The sequence below is a fragment of the Ochotona princeps genome, chromosome 11, assembly GCF_030435755.1.
Source record: "Ochotona princeps isolate mOchPri1 chromosome 11, mOchPri1.hap1, whole genome shotgun sequence".
NCBI classification, from domain to species: Eukaryota; Metazoa; Chordata; class Mammalia; order Lagomorpha; family Ochotonidae; genus Ochotona; species Ochotona princeps.
The window spans coordinates 40,624,252-40,648,678 of NC_080842.1; the positions used below are offsets into that span (position 1 = coordinate 40,624,252).

Below are 24,427 nucleotides of genomic sequence, written 5' to 3' on the forward strand. Positions count from 1 at the left end.
AAACATGGCAAATATTCCTAAAACCTGGCAGCCATCTAAGTGTGGCAAGCATGAACCCCACAAAGTGACACACGGTAAATAGGTCAAGAATTCTACTGTGCCTGGGGAAGCTGGAGCTATGACAGGAACAAAGCTGATTGTGTTGGGCAGATCAAGACAACCTTCTGGAAAAAGGTTAAAGTACAAAGAAGACTGAATCTATTCGGCCCAACTGCAGACCGAAGAGAATACGGACCCACAAGATGCAAGCATTTTTAAAGAAGATGAGAAAGGGTTAAATGATCTCATTCTAAGACTCATCTTTAGCTTTACCATGAAGACAATAAAATATCAGGCTTATGTTTAAGTAGACATAAATGAATAAATGAAATGGGATATGTATTTCCACAAGTTATCTATTTATATGCTCATCCATCAGCTCATCAGCCAGTCTCCTCAAACCCTGCACAACATGGAAAGAACCAAGATCTATGAAAACATTCTACACAAATACCTAAAAAGGAATAAATACGATAAGCATTAATAATGTTAACATGCATACCCTCTTAATATGGCTACAATGGGAGCCAGTGCTGTGTCATAGTAGGTTAAGTCACTTAATGTAGCACTGGCATCCCATATAGATGCTGGTTTGAATCCTGGATGCTCCACTTCCAATACAGCTCTCCACTAATGGCCTGGGAAAGCAGAAGAGGGGGCCCAGATGCTTGGGCCACCCACCCATGTAGGAGACCTGGAGGAAGTTCCTCACTCTGGCCTGGCCGAATCCTGGCATTACGGTTATCTGAAAAGTGAACCAACAGATGGAAGACTTCTCCCACCCACCCCCCTTTGTAATGCTTTCATATAAAATGTAAAAATGGCAAGAATGAATTACTAACGTAAAAACTTCCAAGAGTTTCCCTTTACACATTAAAATAAAATAAGAATTCTTCATCCAGGCCTACTAAGTCCTATGGTACATTTAGAGATTAAAATTGCACAGAATTTTAAATGGCTTTTAGAACTCGGGATATTACCTGATTTTGAGTTAAATAATCAAAAATTTGAGTTGTTTAAAACATCTGTATACCTGGGGGTGTGTGGTAAGCAAGGAGGACCCAGAGACATAAGATACTTTCTCATAATGGGACTGGATAATCCAGTTGGAGCTTCCAAGTGCATAGCCGGAACTGAGAGGGGTCACCTGGACAGCACCAAAAAGTTCCTAGGAAGAAAACAAGTGAGAATGTATAATGAGCTTTCAGTGACACAGTCACACCAGATACATTTTCAGGTGAAAAAAAAAAAAGACACAATAAAAATATTCTTGCTCAATTTGGACACCAATGATGAGAAACTTCACAGTAATGTAGACAACTGAGACCAGACACAGTAAACAGTTCTAGAGCTTTCTCTCATCACGTCAGAGTTCTGATCCATTTCCAGATCACCAGCTGCTCAAGAACTACTCATTAAAAGGCAAAATAAGACATCAAATACCAAATAGGCCAAAGAGTCAAATATTCTGATTAGCCTGTTTCATATTAGTTTAGGCGTGGGCTCTTGATTGGAGAGCCTCTGGACACAGGTTAGCAGAAGGGGAACCTTAAGCTTCAGATCAGCGCTCACAAGTTGTATTTCTAATTTCTCTGGTTACCCCTTGACTTGCCTAAATATTTCAGGTTCTGAAGTGAGGATGAGTTGACTTTCTCCCACTTCATTACATTCAGGCCAGTAAATGTTAAGCCAGCAAGCAGTGGGTTACATCTGAGTTTGGAAAAAAGAAACACACACACACATAAACCTGGGAGGATGAAGGAAAATTAGACATGTTCTTTTTACCTTGCACTAGCACATAATTTCCAGTGGTTGATTGACTCTAAATAGGGAACAGTATGTTTTTTGCAAAGAAAAATTTAGATGGAAAACATCAGCAAATCGCATTTAATTGATATCAACACTTACAATTTTTTGAGAATATCCCACCAGTTGGATTTTACTAAGGGCTGAGTTCACTTCTTGCATTGTGTAACATCTTCTCCATGTTGAAACTTCCACTGCATCCTTGAGAGGAGATGGCAACAGCCTGTAAATGCATCACACTGTCAATTACTACTTGAACATATCTTCATGTTATAGACCACTGCTAATATTTTTCCATTTCACCTAAGTTGTCCAATTCATTTTTCATGGGATTCTAAAGAATCATTTTTTATTTCTGTAAGGCTGGTAATATTATCCCTTTCATTTCTGATTCAAGTAATTTACATTTCTTCTTTTTTTTTAACTAAGATTTATTTATTTTTTATTGGAAAGGCAGATATACAGAGAGAAGGAGAAACAGAGAGGAAGATCTTTGATCTGCTGATTTCCCCCCAAGTGGCCGCAACTGCTGGAGCTGCTCCAATCTGAAGTCAGGAGCCTGTTGTCTCTTCTGGGTTTTCCACGTGGGTGCAGGATCCCAAAGCTTTGTGCCATCCTTGGCTGCTTCCCCAGGCCACAAGCAGGGAGCTGGATGGGAAGCTGTGCTGCCAGGATTAGAACTGTTGCCCATATGGGATCTTGGGGCATGCAAGACAACTTTAGCCTGTAGGCTATTGCACCAGGCCCATTTTCCTTCTTTTTACTTGGTCAATCTAGCTAAAACTCAACTTTGCAGGCCTTAAAAACCAAAATGCACTTTTTAAAGTTTCATAATTTTTACTCCTGTTGTCTTTATATTCCCTATTAGTTATCATAGAGGATAAGCAGGTATATGATCCACAAAGCTTAAAATATCTGTGTGATGGCTCAACTGACTAATTTCCCTGAAAGCACTGGAATGCCATATGGGTGCTCCACTTCACATTCCAGCTCCCCGCTTATGTCCTGGGAAAGCAGTAAAGGATGGCCCAAAGCCTTGGGACCCTGCAGCCTCATGGGAATCCTAGAGGAAGCTTCTGGCTCCAGGCTCCAGAGTGACTCCACTCCAGCCATTGTGGCCATTTCAAGAGTGAACCAGCAGATGGAAGATCTTTCTTTCTCTCCTTTTCTCTAAATCTGCCTTTCAATAAAAATGAATAAATGTTTTTTAGAAAGTATCCATAGCCATTTATAGAAAATATTCACCAACATCTGATCAAGAAAATCCAGAATTTCAGTTTCTTTCTTCCTGTTTTTTTCTGTTTTTGTACTGTTATTGCATTCATAACAAGAACACTCTGAACTAATGTTCAAATGTTGCTTTCCCTACTCTCTTCTGTTTTTGTTTATTCAAAGAAATTCTCTAATCAGCAACCCTTCCATGAAATTTTCATGAAGAAATTAAATCTAAGAAAATTTCACCAGCTCAAGGTAACAAAAGTCTATTGTGGAGACAGGGCTGCCTCTACGCTTGCTTTCCTTCACAAAAGGGCCTAAAAGAATTGAGTGGTCTTCTAAAAGCTCATGGAAAAATGTGTATTATGAAAAAACTAGACATGAATTTCAATATTTTTGCACCAAAATAAACTTTTCTTTTTCCACACACTTTCTGAAGTGTCCTCATATGGTTAAAAATAGGAAATGAATGATGCACGCGTGTACACGCATACACACAAACACACCCCCTCTTCCCTATCCTGCACATGCCCAGTGCTCACCACCACATTCAGGATAAAACCTAGGGCCTTCAGCAGGGTTTTAGGAACCTCAATGTAAAACGGGGAGAACATCAGCTTCCTCTTAGAGCTGTTTTCGTATGGGAGATATAACACATACAAAGTGTTTGACACACATACAAAGATGCTGAATGAAGGCTTGTCTCCAACCCTGTCCTGATGCATAGAAGTACCACAACCACTGCAGCTTCATCATTTTCCAACAGTATTCCAGTGAACTTCAAGTCAACATGATTCACCTCAGTAATCAAAATTTTGAACTTCAATGTCTCAATTCTTGCTCTTAAGGGTCTCAAGGAAGAATCCAAGCTTTTAACTTTGCTTTGATTTTTCCTTAAGAGTTTCAGAATCAATGGACTGTGGGGCTTGGACCCACCTCAGGCTGATGGGTGCAGGGCTTCCTCAGTGTATCCCAGGGCTCCATGTCTGGCACAAGACTGGCTAAGAGTAGTGAGGAGGATTCCACACTTTCAGCCCAACCACAGCTCTCAATTCAGTTGTTTCTGTTTCACATTCATTTTAGCATTGCCAGGGTCTTACAACTGAGTTTTCTATGAGGTTGACCAAAAAGTCATATTCAAAGATAAAACCCCAGCTCTTTCTTCACTGTGACTTTGCTTACCCATCACTTGACAACCAGTACTGCCATCACCCATAACTTGGGGGCTCCAGTCTGTCTTTGATGGTTTTTCCCCAAATTTTGTCCCCTTCCCATCTAGGACAACATCCTATGAAAATTACAAAACTTAAAAATTGGGAGTCTTTCTCAAAATGAGGCATTTTAGTCACTTTAATGTTTCCTCTCTCTGCTGGAGATGAAACAATTTTATATTCAGCCCACAGAGTAAGCTGGCAATGGGAAAGTGGCAGGTGTGAAGATGGAAAACATCTACTACTTTCATTCCCAATAGTCCAAAACCTATTTCTTGACAGGTAAAGAAAGAGTTTACTTAAAAAACAAAACAAAACACAACTGGAAAATGGAGGAATATTTCAGCTTGGTTATGTCCCCACATTCTCCTTCAGGGTGGGTGGCACAGCAATCACAGCTTGTACTGCAACTGAACACAGCATCTGTTTACCGAGAACTGCTCATCCCAGACAACCCTCCACAGAGTTCACCAGAGCTCTGTTGCAGGAACAACAGTCTCGTTAATAGGCCTTCTGTTTACTAAACCTCTTGGGATAGTAACATGTTTGTTTTTTATCCCATTACATTATTCACATTGTACACCATTTTCATTTTTGTACAGTGAGCACTGAGCAGAGTGCCCTATGCAAGTGGCGCTCCAAAGGTACACCTTTAATGAATGTATCAGCAACATCTATCAGAACTAAAATGAATTGTTGTTGATCTACTTTGGAAATACTCAGGTTTCACTTTTCATATAGATCCGGTGACTATATTTTTACCAATTAGTACTTTGAGTAATTTTTTTAGCAGCTAGAAATAACATCTCAATGAGAAACTATGGGTTGGCGTTGTACCACACTGGGTAAGCTGCTGCCTACAATGCTGGCACCCTATAACTGTCAGTCAAGTCCTGACTGTTCCACTTCCAATTGACTTCTTGCTAATGTGCCTGGAAAGGCAGCAGATGACTTAATTACCTGGTCACCTGCTACCTACATGGGAGTGGGGATGTGCGGGAGGAGAAGCAGGGATCCAGCTGTGTTCCTGGCTCCTGGATTCAGCTAGGCCAGCCCTTGCCATTGCAGCCATTTTGGGGAGTGAGCCAGCAGATGCAAGGTCTTAGCTCTCGATCTCTTCTCTGTCTGTGTATCTCAAATAAATAAATAATCTTTAAGAAAAAAATAAAGAGATGAGGCAGTAGGCAAGTGGATTGTTTTTTTTTTATGCTGACATTGTTCTTTACTCTTCCTGGATAAGGAGTCACTTTGTCATTATTTCCTTCTATCTCCTAACATCCTGTGCAACTTAGCTTTCTTGAAACTTCCCTTGCACTTACTTGAGGTCATAATTAGAGAGAGGCATTTATAGAGCCATTTAAAGTCATTAGACTTATTGGCTGATTTAGGATAAGAAAACCCAGAGGGAACTAGTTCTTTTTTTTTTTTTTTCTGGCTTTCTAATTTATCAAAGTCAAGTTTTCAGAATCTAAATGTTTCCTAAGTACTTTCTAAAAGATTTCATTGTTTTGTGCTGTTCTTATCACACTTAAGTGCCTAATAAACTTCTTTTGCAAGAGTTTTGACATCCTGCCAGAGCTCTGTTGTCCCCACGACCAACCTTACTGCAGCCATGAACTTTAACAGTTAAGACCCCGAAGTTGGCAGGGACCACAGAAAAGTAAGTAAAACACTGGTTAGGCTTTTTCTGTTTGCTGAATGAATAAAACTAATATGAAAGCAGAACACAAAGACCATGAGGAGGGGCCAGTGCAGCGCTGCAGTGCCTGGCATCCCATGTGTTTGTGGTTCCAGTCCAGCTCCCTACTAATGCAGAGGGAATGCTTGGGACCCTGCACCCATGAAGGGGATCTACGACACGCTCCTGGTACCTGCTTCGGCCTGGCCCAGTCCTGACTGCTGCAGCCATTTGGGGAATGTGTCAACACATGGGAGTCTTTCTTCTTCTGCCATTCCTTCTCTCTCTGAAACTCTGCCTTTTAAATCAATGAAAAATAAATCTTAAAAAAAAAAAAATAAGGCGTAGAAATTGGAGCGGAAAGTGTTTCCTCTCATCACAATAGAGTAAGTAACATGTTTTGGGGATGGGTGGAATGAGGCTCTGTTTACACAGTAATGACCTATATGAAGTTTACCTAAAATAGAATCTCAAAAGTCAAGCACTTTATTATTATTTTTTTTAGTATTTAATTTTTTATTGGAAAGTCAGAATTACAGGGAGAAGAAGAGACTGAGAGAAGGATTTTTCGGCTGGTTCACTCCCCAAGTGGCTGCTACAGCCGGCGTGGAACTGATCTGAAGCCAGAAGCCACGAGCCTCTTCTGGGTCTCCCATGTGGGTGCATGGTCCTAAGGCCTTGGACCATCCTCTGCTGCTTTCCAAGGCTACAAAACAGGGAGCTGGATGGGAAGTGCAGCAGCCAGGACATGAACTGGGGTGCATAAGGGATCCTGGCATGTGCAAGGTGAGGACTTTAGCCACTAGGCTGCTGTGCTGGGCCCAATCAACCACTTCTTATTGTAATCTAGATTATATAATATTAACTAAATTACAAATCCTGAGTTTTGTTTTAGACCAAGTTATTGCTAGAAAAGACAGAAGCAATGGCTTAAGCTACCAAAGCATTCTGGGAATAATTCTTTAGAGTATCTAAACTATCTTTTATTTAATTCAATGGTCACTAAAAAAAACTCTTATCTATAATGTGATATCTTAAGTGTTCTTGTTCACTGGAACAGAGTGTCCCAGACAGATGAACTATGCTTGTGCTGGAGCCAGGCAGGTGTCTGTTTAAAGTAATTAAGTGGAATTTCTGTTTGTCAGTCAACATCTTGGGAATTTGGTTAGCATGAGTCAGTCTCTGCGACGCCAATCAACTGAATGAAATAAAATGAGGTATCCGGAATCAGAAACCTGAACAAGATGTGAAGACTCCATTAAAGTATTGCCACTCGATGAGATCCTACTTTAAGGAGCTTCTCTTTTGGGCATCTCTTAAAATCATAATGTTAAGAGGATGTAGAGATCATTTAATTAAGTTCTCTTATTTTACAGAAAAGCAGATTGAGTCTGAAAGAGTCTGAATGACAGTATTAAGTAAGGGCAACAGTGGGATTAGAAAACAGCTTTCCTTCAGTCCACTTGATTACCTTGCTTTCATCAGGCAAAGCAGTGTCTGAAGATAAATAAATTAAGGGACAGAGGGAAGATGTGTTCCAGTTACCAAAAGGTGGTTGTGTAAGCCATATGTGTCAATAAACAGGATAAGGATGCTGGCATTTACTAAGTACTTAGTATGCGCTTGGCATTGTTTCAAGGAATTGTATTACTTGTTAACTCTTCACAGCAACTCTATGAAGCTGCTAATACATTCTTATTTTATAAATGATAAGTGCTTTTAAAAAAATAACTTGCTGCAGCTACTAAGAAACAGATCTGAATTTCAAATACTGTCTACTTGATCTGTTAAGTTCATATTTTATAATTTCTTCTGATTTTATATTTAGACCTGATAAATTCCTTCACAAACATCTAAAGTATAAAAGCAGAACTTCAACTTTGATATGTATTTTTAAAAAAAGGTTGTCCATAAAGTATGAACTCAGCTTTATTTTAAGTTGTACACTAACAATCCCCATAACAATTCAGTCATGAATGTCAATACCTGATTCCTTAGCGCTTGTGAGAGGATTATCACAGTATCTGCTAATGATTTATCCCCAATTATAACTGTAGAATTCTAACTTTATACACAGTAACGATATGCAAAGAACACTAGTTGGCAGGTAGTTAAGACATCATTTGGGATGCTCACATCCCACATCGGAATGCCTGGTTCCAGTTCTGTCCCTAGTTTCTGCTCACAGTTTATGCCTGCCCTGGTCATCAGGGCTTCCAGGCTCTTAGCATGAACGTCCCCTCATTAGGAGGCTTTTAATGTCAGCTGGCTCACTGGCTCCAAAAGACAAATATTGGTATTTGCTTGTCCTCTGAGAGAGGCTGTGGCATCTTTTGTGGGCCCAAACTCCCCTGAATCATCTTCTGCTTCCATCAGAATATGGTGCTTGTTTTTCCATAACTGATTGGAAGAGAACGCTCTCTGGTTAGCAGTTGGATTCTCCCATAAGCATAGCCCTGAAGCAAGGTGACGGCTGTGTGGTAAATACAGAGGAAGACTTCTCAGTATAAGCATCTGACATCTCTTGCTTTGAATCAGAGTCCAAGACCAGCAGGAGCAGAACTGGGGAGTTTGGGATATGGTCAGGATGCACAAACACACCTTGCTTACTGCAGCTTTTACTCTGGGCTTTGGTTTTTCCCAAACTGGTCTCAGGCAGGGGGCCGCTTCATCATCAACTATTTATTGGGCACTTACTAGGTACAACAAGCCCATGTAAAGCAGAACCGTGTGTTCTCCAACCTGCATCCAAGACGGTTAGAGTTCTATCTAGTGTATCTTAAACGTCAAATTGGAGTTGGTAGAGAATATAAAATGCATGGGTTGGGGTGGGGTGAGTTAGTGAATCCATAAAGAAGTACTGATCTTTTAGAAATCTGCTTGGTAAAGTTGAAGGACCAGATGAGGCTCTGGCATTGATGTCTCCAGCAGTCACATGGAGACAGGTGGAAGTAAAAATCTGGACTTCCTTAAAAGCTCACAGGACAGAGACACGAAGTTGCAGAGGAAGACATGAAGAACTGAAGTTAGCTAGTGCCTTTGTGTAAGGAGAAATGTGACCCAAAAGATAGTTGGGCCAAATTTATTCATGACCTTAATGATTGATTTCCTAGTTAATAATTGACGTGTAGTAAGAGAGAAATTGGAATAAAAATGTTTATTATTTCATCATCTAGGACTCTCCTGTATTTCTATGTCCTGGTTTTAGTCACCATGCATCACATGGAAACATCAGCAGCAGCAAAAAGCACTTTAAAAAAACCTTTTTAAGAAATTAAGTAAGTTCAAATAAAATTGATTTAAGTGAAATCTCCTTAGTTCCCTGAAGAGGGACAGGGGTAGTACATGGGTGCCCTAAGCACGTCCTCCTTTTGGAGCTGAGACCCTTGGCTGGGGGAATGCTTTCATGGTAACCCCACGTGGAACTGGGGAGCTTAGTCTAACAAGAAAAGCTCTGGGGGATTCTATTTTGTTATTTCCTCTTTAAACACAACAGAAAGAAACCACTTAGGTAGTATTGTGGAACACTGCCATCACTTCCTGCCCTCTCTGACTATAAACTTCACCAAGAGATCACAACAATATACTTGGGGAATCCTGTCATACAGAAGCACTAACGTCAGTGACTTCTGCCTGGTCTCTGGTATTTAGTCCAAACAATGGGAAGACATATGCTAAACTGTAGGACTGGCTCTGGTGAATAGGGCTGAGTAAAGGAAATGGAGCTAGGCAGAAGTTCATTCCAGCCAGGCAGCCTTGACAGTCAGTCGCCTACCACTATACTAAATGTGGCCTCTGGATTTAGCATATTTAAAAAAAAAAATCCTATCCTGTGATTTTGTGTATCAGGAATTCACAAAGTTCAACCAGAAGACTAGCCTACTCTGTGTGCCATCAGCCATGGAATGAGTTGCTGGGTAGTCTCTGGAGGCTCCAACTGAAACACAGAACATCTCTAGAACCATGGTAGGCCAGACAGCAACTCATGAACTATACAAACTGGCAGTATCAATGGCCAGGCATCCTGTATGTGGTTAGGTCTCCTGCGAAACATGCTCCAAGGCACCTGGATGGAATGTAAAAACTGCTTTATGACCTCACCTCAGACGTGTCACTTCTGTTGCATTCTGATCCAACCAGTCACCAAGAGCAGCCAGTTGAGCTTTCACCACCCGGCTCCTCCACCACCATCCTGTTGGACTGCCAGTCATTCACCACCCTCAGCTCCTCCACCGCCTTCCTGTTACACTGCTGGGCCCTTCACACACTCGACTCCTCGACTGCTCTGCAGGTGGACTGACCGGCCCTGACTGTCCTAGGCTTCTCCACTACCCAACAGTTGAACTGGCTGGCAAATCACCACCCTCGGGTCCTCCACCACCCTCTGGTTGGACAGGTAAGCTGTTTACCACCCTTGTCCTCGACTGCCTTCCAGGTGGATTAGTGGGTTCTGACCATCCTAGGCTCCTCTACTGCCCAACAGTTGAACTGGCAGGACATCGGATACCCTATGCTCCTCTACCTCCCTATGGTTGGACAGGCAGGCTGTTTACCATCCTGGGCTCCTCCACCACCATCCAGGTTGACCGGAAGGGCTTTTCACTATCTCTGATGCTCCACAATACTCCAATTTGGCCCACAGGTCTTTCACCATCCTCAACTCCTCCACCGCCATTCAGATGGGATGGAAAGCCAAACATCACCCTCAGTTGGACTGCTGGACCGATCATCACCATTCCAACTGAAGGTCAGTGCAGGAACCAAGGTGGGGAAGGTAGCTGAGGTCATAAAGGGCTAGGCAGTCCACCACTAGGCGGTGGAAAAGCAGAGGTTGTGAACGGCTTGCTAGTCTGACTGGAGTGCTGAGTGACCCTTCACCAACCTGGGCTCCTGCACCACCCCTAGTTGAACTGGCAAGCTGTTCACCACCTCAGGTCCTTGACTGCCCTCTGGTTGGACTTGCAGTCCATTCACCACCTTCAGCTCCTCTATCACCCTCTGTTTGGGCTGGTAGGTCCTTCACACCCCTCGACTGCTCCACCGCTCTTTGGAATGACAAGTCAATCACCAGTACAACTGAAAGGAAGTGTAGGAGCCAAGGTGGTGAAGAAAGCCAAGGTTGTGAGCAGCCCTCAGTGAAACTGAAAGACGGTGGAGATACCAAGGGTGGTAATTGGCTCAGCAGTCCAACTGGAGGGCAATGCACTGAACTCACCCTTTGCCAACCTTGGCTCCTGCACCACATCTAGTTGGACTGGTGAGCTGTTCACCACCTTGGCTCCTCTACTACCCTCCACTTGAACTGGTGGGGAGATCACCACCCTCAACTCCTCACCTGCCCTCCAGTTTTACTGGAGGGCCTTGACTGTCCTAGGCTCTTCTACCACCCAACAGTTGAACTGTCAGGCATTCACCACCTTGGGCTCTTCCACTGTCCACTGGTGGGCCCATTCATCCTCCTCAACTCCTCCACCAGCCTACGGTTGGAATGGCAAGCCAGTCATCACTGTCCAATTGGACTGCTGGGCCAGTCACCTCCCTGAACTCCTCTACTGCCCTCCAGTTGGACTGATGGGCTGTTCACCACCCTCAGCTCCTCGACTACCTCCAGGTGGATGGACTGTCCTAGGCTCCTCCACCACCCAACAGTTGAAACAGCAGATCATTCACCACCTTGGGCTCCTCCATTGCCTTGCAGTCTACTAGTGGGCCCTTTGACACCCTGGGCTCCTCCACCACCCTCTAGGTTGATCGGAATTCACTACCTCAGCTGCTCCACAATACTCCAGTTTGGCTGTGGAGGAGCTGAGGGTGGTGAGAGGCCCGCTAGTCAACCTGGAGCACTGTGGTGGAGCTGAGAATTGTGAAAGGCCCTAATGGTATTTCTGGAGAAATGTTGAGGATCCCATGTTGTGAAAGGCCATTTTGGTCAACTTGGAGAGGTTGGGGGATCCAAGGGTGATGAAAGACCCCGATCAATCTGGAGGGTTATGGAGGAGCTGATGTTAGTAGAAGACCCTCTGGTCAACCTTGATGCTTGTGGAGGAGTTGAGTATGGTATGAGTCACTTCCAATCAATATAGACAGCAGTGGTGGAGCTTCGGTGGTTAAAGGCCCTTTTGATTTTCCTTGAGCACTGTGGAGATCTATCGATCAGAGATCTTTGGGCCATTTCAACCCTCAACTTACATAGCCCTCCAGGGTTACAGGGGTTCTCCAACCACCCTCACCATCTCTGCTGCTGTCCAATTACTTATAGCACCATCAATTTCTTCACAGCCCTCCAGGATGAATAGTGGGCCTTACCATTCTCAATTCCTCCCCAGGCCTCCAGGTTGGCTGGTGGGCCTTTCATCATTCTCAGGCCCTCCAAAGCACTGCAGGTTACCACAATGACTTCCAATACCACCACCATCGCCTCCTCCACAAAACTCCTGATTGACCTGTGGGCCTTTTTAACCCTCAACATCTCCACAGCCCTCCAGTTACTGGAAAGAACGACACCACTCTCGACACCTCCATAGCCCTCAAAGATACGGGAGGGACTTACATAACCATAAACTCCACCAGAAAACTCCTGGTTGACCCATGGGCCTTTTTAATCCACGACACCTCCACAGCCCGAATTGTTACCAAAGGGACTTACACAACCATCAATTCCTTCACAGCCCTCCTAGTTGCCTATGTGCCTTTCATAACACTCGACAACTAAACAACCTTCCAAGTTGCCACAGGAACTTATACCACCCTTGACCCCTTCACAGCCTTACAAGTTCCCAGAAAACTTACAAGCCATCAGCTCCTGCACAGCCTTCCAGGTTCATAAGGACAAAACCCGCAATCAGTTCTTCCACAGCCCTCATGATTGACCCGTGGGCCTATTGAACCCTTGACAAGCCCATAACCCTGGAAATTACGGCAGAGACTTACAGCACTATCAGCACATCCACAGCCTTAAACCATAGTAAAGAGATTGTGGACACCTCCACAGCCCTATTGGTAGACCCGTTGCCCTTTCATTACTATCATCAACACCTCCACATCCTTCCAGGTTTCGAGAAGGACTGACACTGCCATCAACTCCTCCACATACATCCAGTTTCTGGAAGACCTACAATGCCATCAAAACCTCTTCATCCTTTCAGGTTCAAAGAGGGACTGACTCCACCATCAACTCCTCCTCGTCTTTCCAGGTTCCTGGAAAGACTTATAACACCATCAACTTCTCCACGTCCTTCCAGGTTCCCATAGGGAAAGACTCTAGCATCAACTACTCCAAGTACTTCCAGGTTCCCACAAAGACCTACATGACCATCAACTCCTCCACGTCCCTCCAGGTTCCTGGATCAACTTACATCACCATCAAGTCCTCCATGTCCTTCCAGGTTCCCATAGGGAAAGACTCTAGCATCAACTACGCCAAGTACTTCCAGGTTCCCACAAACACTTACACGACCATCAACTCCTCCATGTCCTTCCAGGTTCCAGGATCAACTTACATCATCATCAACTCCTCCACATCCTTGCAGGTTCCTGGATCAACTTATATCACCATCAACTCCTCCACGTCCTTCCAGGTTCCTGGATCAACTTACATCATCATCAACTCCTCCACGTCCTTCAGGTTCCTGGATCAACTTACATCACCATCAACTCCTCCACGTCCTTCCAGGTTCCTGGATCAACTTACATCATCATCAACTCCTCCACGTCCTTCCAGGATCCCAGATCAACTTACATCACCATCAACTCCTCCACCTCCTTCCAAATTCCCAGAAAGACTTAAAACTCCATCAACTCCTACTCGTCCTTCCAGGTTCCCGTACGGACAGATTCTGACATCAACTCCTCCTCCTTGTAACTGCCATCATCTCCTCCAACTACTTCCAGGTTTTCAGAAAGACTTACACGACCATCAACTCCTCCTCGTCCATCCAGGTTCCCGGAAGGACTTACAATACCATCACCTCCTCCACATCCTTCCAGGATCCAAGATCAACTTCAATGCCATCAACTCCTCCTCGTCCTTCCACGTTCCCATAGGGAAAGACTCTAGCATCAACTATGCCAAGTACTTCCAGGTTCCCACAAACACTTACACGATCATCAACTCCTCCTCATCCATCCAGGTTCCTGTATAGACAGACTCTGACATCAACTCCTCCTCCTTGACACTGCCATCATCTCCAACTACTTCCAGGTTTTCAGAAAGACTTACATCACCATCAACTCCTCCTTGTCCTTCCAGGTTCCTGGAAAGACTTACATCACCATCAACTCCTCCATGTCCTTCCAGGATCCCAGATCAACTTACATCACCATGAACTCCTCCACGTCCTTCCATGTTCCCGGAAAGACTTACAACACCATCAATTCCTCCTCGTCCTTCCAGGTTCCCATAGGGAAAGACTCTAGCATCAACTACTCCACGTACTTCCAGGTTCCCACAAAGACTTACACGACTGTCAACTCCTACTCGTCCTTCCAGGTTCCCGTAGGGACTCTGACATCAACTCCTCCTCCTTGATACTGCCATCATCTCCTCAAACTACTTCCAGGTTCCTGGCTGGACTGACTCCACCATCAACTCCTCCACGTCCATTCAGGTTCCTGGCTGGACTGACTCCACCATCAACTCCTCCACGTCCATTCAGGTTCCTGGCTGGACTGACTCCATCATCAACTCCTCTATATCTTCTAGGTTCCTTGTGTGACTCATACCAGTATAAACTTCTCCAGATCCTTCCAGGTTCTCGGATAGACTTATACCACCATCTACTCCTACAAGTACTTCCAGGTTCCCGGAAGGACTTACAATACCATTACCTCCTCCACGTCCTTCCAGGATCCAAGATCAACTTCAATGCCATCAACTTACATCATCATCAACTCCTCCAATCCTTCCAGGTTCCTGGAGGGACTTGTACCACCATGCACTCCTCCACATCCTTGCATGTTTCTGGAGCAATTTACACCACTATCAACTCCTCCACAGCTATCCTGATTACCTGTGGTCCTTTTTAACCCTCTACACCTAAACAGTCCGCCATGTTATTGGAAGGACTTGCACCGCCAACGCTTTCCTCCACATCCTTCCTTGTTGTCGGTACAATTTACTCGACCATCGACACTTCCCCAGTCGTTCTGAATGACTCTTGGCGCTTTGATAACATATGAGAGGTAAACAATTACTGGAGGGACGTACATCACACTTGACCTAACCACAGACCCCCAGGTATCTGCAGAGTCTTACACCGTCATGGACTCCTCCACAGCCCTGCTGGTTGTCCTGTTGGCCTTTATTCTCCTCAATTTTCAACAGCCTTCCCGGTTACTGAGGGACTTCCACGATGATTGATTCCTACACAGACCTCCTGAATGACCCATGTGCCTTTTTCAACTTCCTAACCTCCACATCCTGCCAGGTTTACCTCAGAACCTTGCAACACCGTTCATTTTGCCATAGCTTTCTTGGTTGACTGCAGAGACAGTCATTACCATAGATCCTCAACAGGCCTCTGTGTTGACAACAATGCCCTTTCATAACCATAAGATGCAACATTTCTCCAAGATACAATTAGGGCCTTTCAGCCAAATCAGCTCTTCAAAAGTCCTGCAGGGTGACCAGCAGGACTCTTACGACGCCAGACTCCTCTTCAGGCATGCAAGGTAACCAACGGGCCAGCTACCACCCAGGGCTTCAGAATGCCTGAGGGGTGTCCAGCAGGCCTCTTACCACCATGGTACCCTCCACAGGCCTGTAAGGTCACCAGCAGGCCTCTTACCACCCTAGGCTCGTCCATATCCCTGCAGTGTGGGCAGTAGGCCTCTTACCACCCTAGACTCATCCATAAGACTCCTGGTTCATGAACAGGCCTCTTACTACCCTAACCTTCTGCTTAATCCTACAAGGTGACCAGCAGGCCTCTTACCATTCTGGCTTCTGCATAGGCATACAAGGCGACCAGCAGGCCTCTTACCATCCTAGGCTCCTTCAGGCCCTGCTGGTTCACTAACAAGCCTCCTACCACCCAAGGCTTGTGCAGAGGCCTGCAAGGTCACCAGCAGGCCTCTTACCATCCTAGGCTCCTGCACAGTCCTGCTGGTTCATTAACAAGCCTCTTACTATTTAAGGGTCCTGATTAGGCCTGAAAGGTCACCAGCAGGCCTCTTACCACCCTGGGCTTCTGCATAGGTCTACAGAATTACTGGAAGGCCTCTACCACCCTAGGCTCCTGAATAGGTCAGCTAGTTCACTAACAGGCCTGTTACAACCCGAGGCTATCCACACACCTGTAAGGTAACCAGCAGGCCTCCTACCACACAAGGCTCCTGCATAAGCGTGCTGGTTTACTAACAGCCCTACCAACCTGCTAGGCTCCTGCATAGGCCTGCTGGTTCACCAAAAGGTCTTGTACCACCCTAGGTTCCTGCACAGGCCTGCAGAGTAATGAGTAGGCCTCTTACCATCCTGTGTTCCTACATAGACCACCCTGGAAACAAGCAGGCCTCTTACCACCCAAGGCTCCTACATAGCCATGCCTGGTAACAAAAGGTCTCTCACCATCCTAGTCACCTAAACAAGCCTGTAAGGTAACCAGCAGGCCTCTTATGACACTAGGATCCTCCATAGGCCTGCTGGTTCACTAACAGGCCTCTTATTATCTTAGGCTCCAGCATAGGCCTGTAAGGTGACCAGCAGGTCCTTACCACCCTGGGCTCCTGCTTAGGCCTGAAAGGTAACCATAAGGCCTCTTACCATCCAAGATTACTCCACAGGCCAACAAGGTAAACAGCTGGCCTCTTATCATCCTAGGCTCCTCCACAGGCCTGCTGGTTCACTAACAAGCCTCGTACCACCCAAGGTTTGTGCATAGGCCTGCAAGGTCAACAACAGGCCTCTTACCAACCTAGCCTCCTCCATAGCCCTGCTGGTTCACTAACAGGCCTATTATTATCTAAGGGTCCTACATAGGCCTGCTGGTGACCAGCAGGCCTCTTTACACCTTGGGCTCCTGCATAGGCCAACAGGGTTACCGGCAGGCTTCTAACCTCCTTAGGCTCCTGCATAGGACTTCTGCTTCACTAACAGGCCTTTTATTATCTAAGGGTCCTGCATAGGCTGGCAGTGTGACAGCTGGCCTCTTACCATCCTAGGCACCTGAATAGGCCTGCTGATTTACTAAGAGGCCTACCTGCCTGCTAGGCTCCTGCATAGGCCTGCTGGTTCACACCAGGCTACTTACAAACGATGCTCCTACATAGGTCTGTAGCATGTCCAGCAGGCCTCTTACCATCCTAGGCTCCTCCACAGATCTGCCTGGTAACCACCAGGCCTCTTACCACACTAGGCTCCTCCACAACCCGGCCAGGTTACCTGCAGGCCTCTCACCACCCTCGGCTCCTAATAGGTCTACAAGGTGACCAGCAGCCCTCTTACCAGTAGCGTGACCAGCAGGCCTCTTACCATCCTAGGCTCCTCCACAGGCCTGCCTCGTAGCCAGCAGGCCTCTTACCATCCTAGCCTCCAGCACAGGCCTACAAGATGACCACCAGGCCTCTTAACATCCTAATCACCTGAATAGGGCTGCAAGGTAACCAGCAGGCCTCTACCCACACTAGGCTACCCCACAGCCCTCCTGGTTCACTACAGGCCTCACACCACCCGAGGCTCCATCATAGGCCTGTAAGGTCACCAGCAGGCCTCTTACCATCCTAGCCTCCAGCACAGGCCTACAAGATGACCAGCAGGCCTCTTACCATCCTAGGCTCCTCCACAGGCCTGCTGGTTCACTAACAAGCCTCCTACCACCCAAGGCTTGTGCAGAGGCCTGCAAGGTCACCACAAGGCCTCTTATCATCCTAGTCACCTGAATAGGCCTGTAGATACCCAGCAGGCTTCTTAACACACTAGGCTTCTCCACAGCCCTGCTCGTTCACTACAGGCCTCTTACAACCCAAGGCTTGTGCATAGGCCTATAAGGTGACCAGCAGGCCTCTTACCACACTATGCTCCTCCACAAGCCGGCCAGGTTACCTGCAGGCCTCTCACCACCCTCGGCTCCTAATAGGCCTACAAGGTGACCAGCAGGCCTCTTACCATCCTAGGCTCCTCCACAGGCCTGCTGGTTCACTAACAAGCCTCCTACCACCCAAGGCGTGTGCATAGGCCTGCAAGGTCGCCACCAGGCCTCTTACCATCCTAGGCTCCTAAATAGGCCAGCCTGGTAACCAGCAGGCCTCTTACCACCCAAGCGCTTACATAGGCATGCCTGGTAACCATAGGTCTCATACCATCCCAGTCACCTGATAGGCCTGTAAGGTAACCAGCAGGCCTCTTACCACACTAGGCTCCTCCACAACCCGGCCAGGTTACCTGCAGGCCTCTCACCACCCTCGGCTCCTAATAGGCCTACAAAGTGTCCAGCAGGCCTCTTACCATCCTAGGCTCCTCCACAGGTCTGCTGGTTCACTAATAAGCCGCCTACCACCTAAGGCTTGTGAATAGGCCTGCAAGTTCACCACAAGGCCTCTTACCATCCTAGGCTCCTAAATAGGCCAGCCTGGTACCCAGCAGGTTGCTTACCACCCAAGTGCTTTCATAGGCATGCCTTGTAACCATAGGTCTCTTAACATGCCAGTCACCTGAATAGGCCTATAAGGTGACTAGCAGGCCTCCTACCATAATAGGCTGCTCCCTAGGCCAGTAGCGTGACCAGCAGGCCTCTTATCATCCTAGGCTCCTCCACAGGCCTGCCTGGTATCCACCAGGACTCTTACCACCCTAGCCTCCAGCATAGGCCTACAAGATGACCAGCAGGGCTCTTACCATCCAAGGCTCCTCCACAGGCCTGCTGGTTCACTAACAAGCCTCCCACCATCCAAGGCGTGTGCATAGGTCTGCCTGGTCACCACCAGGCCTCATACCATCCTAATCACCTGAATAGGGCTGCAAGGTAACCAGCAGGCCTCTTACCACACTAGGCTCCTCCGCAGGCCGACCTGGTTACCTGCAGGCCTCTCACAACCCTTGGTTCCTATTAGGCCTACAAGATGACCAGCAGGCCTCTTACCATCCTAGGCTCCTCCACAGGCCTGCTGGTTCACTAACAAGCCTCCTACCACCCAAGGCTTGTGCATAGGCCTGCCTGGACACCACCAGGCCTCTTACCACACTAGGCCCCTCCACAGGCCGACCTGGTTACCTGCAGGCCTCTCACCACCCAGGCCTCCCAATAGGCCTACAAGGTGACCAGCAGGACTCTTACCATCCTAGGCTCCTCCACAGGCCTGCTGGTTCACTAACAGGACCTTTACCACCCTCGGCTCCAGCATAAGCCTGTAAGGTGAGCAGCAGGCCTCTCACCACACTTGGCTCCTCACTAGGACTATCAGGACACCAGCAGGCCTCTTACCATCCTAGGCTCCTCCACAGGCCTGCTGGTTCACTAACAGGCCTTTTACCACCCTCGGCTCCAGCATAGGCCTGCAAGGTCACCACCAGGTTTCTACCATCCTAGGCTCCTCCACAGGCCTGCTGGTTCACTAACAGGACTTTTACCACCCTTGGCTCCAGCTTAAGCCTATAAGGTGACCAGCAGGCCTCTCACCACAGTAGCCTCCTCACTAGGAGTATCAGGTCACCAGCAGGCCTCTTACCATCCTAGGCTCCTCCACAGGCCTGCTGGTTCACTAACAAGCCTCCTACCACCCACGGCTTGTGCAGAGGCCTGCTAGGTCGCCACCAGGCTTCTACCATCCTAGGCTCCTAAACAGGCCAGCCTGGTAACCAGAGGGCTCTTACCACCCAAGCACTTACACAGGCATGCCTGGTAACCATAGGTCTCTTCCCATGCCAGTCACCTGCATAGGCTTGTAAGGTAACCAGCAGCCCTCTTACCATCCAAGGCTCCTCCACAGGCCTGCTGGTTCACTAACAAGCCTCCCACCACTCAAAGCTTGTGCATAGGCCTGCCTGGTCACCACTAGGCCTCTTACCATCCTAATCACCTGAATAGGCCTGTAATGTAACCAGCAGGCCTCTTACCACCCTCGGCTCCTCACTAGGCCTACCAGGTGACCAGCAGGCCTCTTACCCTCCTAGCCTCCCCCACCCTGCTGGTTCACTAACAAGCCTCTTACCACCCAAGGCTTCTGTGTAGGCCTGCCTGGTATCCTCCAGGACTCTTACCACCCTAGTCAACAGAATAGGCCTGTAAGGTAACCAGCAGGCCTCTTACCACACTAGACTCCTCCACAGGCCAGCCTGGTTACCTGCAGGTCTCTCACCACCCTCGGCTCGTGCATAGGACTACAAGGTGACCAGCAGGCCTCTTACCATATTAGGCTCCTGCAAAGGCCTGCCTGGAACCCAGTAGACCTCTTAACATCCTAGGCTCCTCCCTATGCCCACAATGTGACCATTAGGTCTCTTACCATTGTAGGCTCCTAATAGGCCTACAGCATGACCAGCAGGCCTCTTACCACCCTCGGTTCCTCACTAGGCCTACCAGGTGACCAGCAGGCCTCTTACCCTCCTAGCCTCCCCCACCCTGCTGGTTCACTAACAAGCCTCCTACCACCGAAGGTTTCTGCATAGGCCTGCCTTTTCACCACCAGGCCTCTTACCACACAAGCCTCCTCCACAGGCCAGCCTGGTTACCTGCAGGTCTCTCACTACCCTCGGCTCATGCATAGGACTACAAGGTGACCAGCAGGCCTCTTAACATCCTAGGCTCCTCCCTAGGCCCACAATGTGACCATTAGGCCTCTTACCATCGTAGGCTCCTAATATGCCTACAGCGTGACCAGCAGGCCTCTTACCACACTAGGCTCCTTGCTAGGCCTACAAGGTGACCAGCACACCTCTTACCATCCCAGGCTGCTTTCTAGGCCTACAAGGTGACCAGCAGTCCTCTTATCATGCTAAGCTTCTGCATAAGCCTGTAGATAGCTCAGCAGGCTTCTAACCATTCTATGCTTCTCATAGGCCTGTATCGTGACCAGCAGGCCTCTTACCACCCTAGTCTCCTCCATAGGTCTACATGGTGACAGCAGGTCTCTTACCACACTAAGCGCCTCCATTGCCCTGCTGGTTCACTAACAGTCTTCTTACCATTCTGGCTCCTCCTTTGGCTTGCCTGGTGAACAGCAGGTCTCTTGCCATCCTAGGCTCCTCCCTAGGCCTACAGCGTGACCAGCATGCCTCTTACCACCCTACGCTCCTGCTTAAGCCTGCAAGGTGACCAGCAGGTCTCTTACCACCCTAGGCCTCTGCATAGGCCTGTAAGGTGACAAGTAATCCTCTTACCATCCCAGGCTCCTACATAAGCCTGACTAGTAACCAGTAGTGCTCTTACTACCCTAGGCTCCTGCATAAGCTTGTAGCGTGACCAGCAAGTCTCTTAGCATTCAAGGCTCCTCCTCATCCCTCTGGTTCACAAACAGGCCTCTTACCACCTTAGGCTCCTGCATAGGCCTGTAATGTGACCTTCAGGCCTCTTTCCATCGTAGGCTCCTCCATAGGCCTGTAGATTACCCAGCAGGCTCTTACCATCCTGGGCTTCTCATAGGCCCTTATTTTGACCAGCAGGCCTCTTACCATCCTAGCCTCCTGCATAGGCCTGCTGGTTCACTAGCAGGGCCCTTACCACCTTAGGTTGCTCCATCGGCCTGCATAGTAACCGTTTTTTTTTCTTTTTTGCCTTCAGCTCCTCCACAGGAATGCAGGGTAACCACTGTGTGTTTTTTTTTCTTCTTCTTTTTTCCAACTTACGCTCCTCCTTAGGCCCACAGGGTGACCAGCAGGGCTGTTTCGACCCTATGCTCCTCATCTGGCATCCAACCTGACCATTGGGTCTGTCAATAATCTCAGCTCCCACATGCCTCTAAGATTAGCGGCTCTCCTGTTTCCATGCTCTGTCCCTCCACGAGCTCCAGGTTTATCGGCTATCCAATTGAATGAATTATCAAATCTTACTGTGTATTTTATTGATGTCCCAATAAATAATTGAAAATAGGTTCTGTCAAAGAATTATGCTTTTTCAAGTGTAGCTTTTTCTTTAGATGGAAGTGCAGAAGCAGGTGTAGGTGCTGTAGTATGGCTGGTTTATTCACTGCTTGGGACACCCACATCCCACACACAGTGCCCTTGATTAAGTGCCCCTCTACTTGCATTCCAGCTTCCTGATAATGCAAACCTCGGAACCAGCAGATAATAGGTCAAGTTCTTGGATGCCTCTTCACACTTGGTATACTCTAATTGGAGCTTTGCGCTTTTGCTTTCAACCTGTCCCAATCTCGGCAATTGCTGGAATTTAGGGAGTGAATCAACAGATGGAGGATTTCTCTTGCTCTCATACTATTGCTCTTGCTTTGCCTTTGAAATAAAATAAACTTTCTAAGGGCAAACAAGTCCTGTTTTTAGAAAGGATAGAAGCAGGAGTTATAGTTTGTTTTTCTCAAACTTCACTGGATATCTCTGGATCTCAGTCTTGTTCTAGACCCATGACTGTTTCCCGCTGAGTGGCGAGTCCAGTGATGCTGAAACATCTACAACAAGCCTTCAGGATTTAGGAGAATGGATCTCTGATACCTCCACCTGTGACCAAGTTTAGGTCTATTGCTAGAGATTGGTACTGTAATTTGCGCAAATTTCCCCAGCCAGTTTAGAAGAATAACCGATAGCATCTTAGAATAAAATACATGCAAGACCTAGCATTGCTGTACAATAGCCTGCTACCTGAAGTACCAGAATCCCATACATTTGCCAGTTCAAGTCCAATCTGTTCCACTTCCATTCTCAGTTCCCTACTAATATGCCTAGAAAAGTGGTGCACGATGTCTTAGAGACTCCCTGTATCCACATGGATGATCCACATAGAGCTCTCACTTCCTAGCTTCAACTTGGGCTATTCCTGGCTGCTGTGGCCATTGGAGGGGGTAGGCTGTGGGAAGGAGGAGTGAACCAGTAGACAGAAGATCTCTCCCTCTCTTTTCCCTGCCTCTCTGTTATTCAAAAATAAGCAATGGCTTAGGTTATATTGTACCTAGGTGTTATACTACTGGGAAAAAAAAAAAAAAAGCAGGCATCCTAAGCCTGGTTAATGCTAAATTTGTGTTAACTATACCAGTATGCCAGTATAGCCACCTGTTTTCCTTTTTAAGATTTATTTATTTTTATTTGGAAGGCAGATTTACCATAGAGAATGAGTTACAGAGAAAGATCTTCCCTCTGCTGACTCACTCCACAATTGACCACAATACCAGAGCCAAGCTGATAAAAAGCCAAAGCCTCCTCCGGGTTTCCCACATGGATGCAGGGTCCCCAGGCCTTAGACTGTCCCCTAGTGCTTTTCCAGGCTACAAGCAGGGAGCTCTTGCACCTACTGGTCTGTGTGAGCCAGGAACACTAAGCCACAGTGTCTAAGGCAGGGGTCGGGACAGGTGAGGGGCTGTGCCAAGCAGAGTCAGAGCAACCACTGACATGCGCGTGATCTATGTCTGGGAACAGGCCTGGTTGGGGAGCTAAGGGGACACCCTAGCTGGGTTGAGGTTCCCACCAAGGGGCGCATGGGCTGGAATGGGGGCTGCGTTCTGATCAAGAAACGGTTGTGTTCTCCCTTGACACAAGTGTGGACTGGGACTGGAAGCACCGAACCGAGCCAGACTCCAATACCTTCTGGTGTCCCGGAGGACCAGGATAGATGTGGGACGGACTAGGCTAGGTCTCAACCCCTACTGAGCCATATGTGAGCCGTATGTGGGTATGGACGAGCCATGGCTGCGCTGAAACGTCCAACAGCATGAACCAGATTGGGTTGAAGGCCAGTCAGGGAAAGTCACTGTTCCTGCTAGGACACGAGGTAAACTGAGTAGGGCTGGATCATGGACCCGCTGGTATGTGCAAAATCTGGCATTGGGAGAGGTTCTGATGGAGGAGCCTGGGCAACTCCTCTAGCAGGACACAGTCCCTGCAGGTAAGCGCAAGAAGCATGATAGGAAACAGCCCAGAATAGGCCATGGAAAGTTTTCCACTGGCTTACATTTGGCATGGGTCGGGGGCAGACCAGGCTGAATCAGTTCACATTATCCACTGGCAAATCCAAGCACCAGAACAGAGTGTGGGTTGAGCCAGGTTCGGTCGCAACAAAAACCAGTGCACAATATGGAATGCAAACGTGAGGTTGCCTGTACTGGATGTGACTGCAGCGCCCAACCAGCACACGTGAGAACCAGGAAGGGAGGGGGCAGAGGCGGCAGGGGAATAAGAGGTGGTTCCGTTGCTGGACAGCTACTCCCACTGGAGAGTGTGAGCTGGGATGGAGGCAGATCAGACTAAGCAGGGCTACAACACCTGTGGGCCTCATGTGGACCAGATCAGGGAAAAGTCAGGCTGGGCTGGTTGTTCCTACTGGTGCAAACACAATTAGAGTGGGTGAGGGTTGTTGGGGCTTAGCCATAGCATCAGCTGGCAGAA

General features: G+C 47.3%; 1 protein-coding gene and 1 long non-coding RNA gene across 3 annotated transcripts in view; one reads left to right on the plus strand and one right to left on the minus strand.

The window, feature by feature from the left end:
- The window catches only part of INTS9 (integrator complex subunit 9), a 129,834-nt gene that overhangs the window by 34,606 nt on the left and 70,801 nt on the right, over positions 1 to 24,427 (minus strand). Inside the window, exons 7-8 of the mRNA XM_058670073.1 lie at positions 1,948 to 2,068; positions 1,073 to 1,207 (exon numbers count right to left, since the gene is read on the minus strand). Coding sequence (XP_058526056.1) covers positions 1,073 to 1,207; positions 1,948 to 2,068 — 256 coding nt within the window. The remainder of the gene's footprint in view (positions 1 to 1,072; positions 1,208 to 1,947; positions 2,069 to 24,427) is intronic.
- LOC131481393 (uncharacterized) lies at positions 10,024 to 22,272 on the plus strand. 2 transcript variants are annotated; one of them, XR_009246290.1, is made up of 3 exons: positions 10,024 to 10,345; positions 10,592 to 10,696; positions 13,001 to 13,132. It is a non-coding gene; the product is annotated as an uncharacterized LOC131481393 (long non-coding RNA). The 2 variants fall into 2 exon arrangements; XR_009246289.1 differs by lacking the exon at positions 13,001 to 13,132 and adding an exon at positions 22,131 to 22,272 and having other exon boundaries at positions 10,033 to 10,345.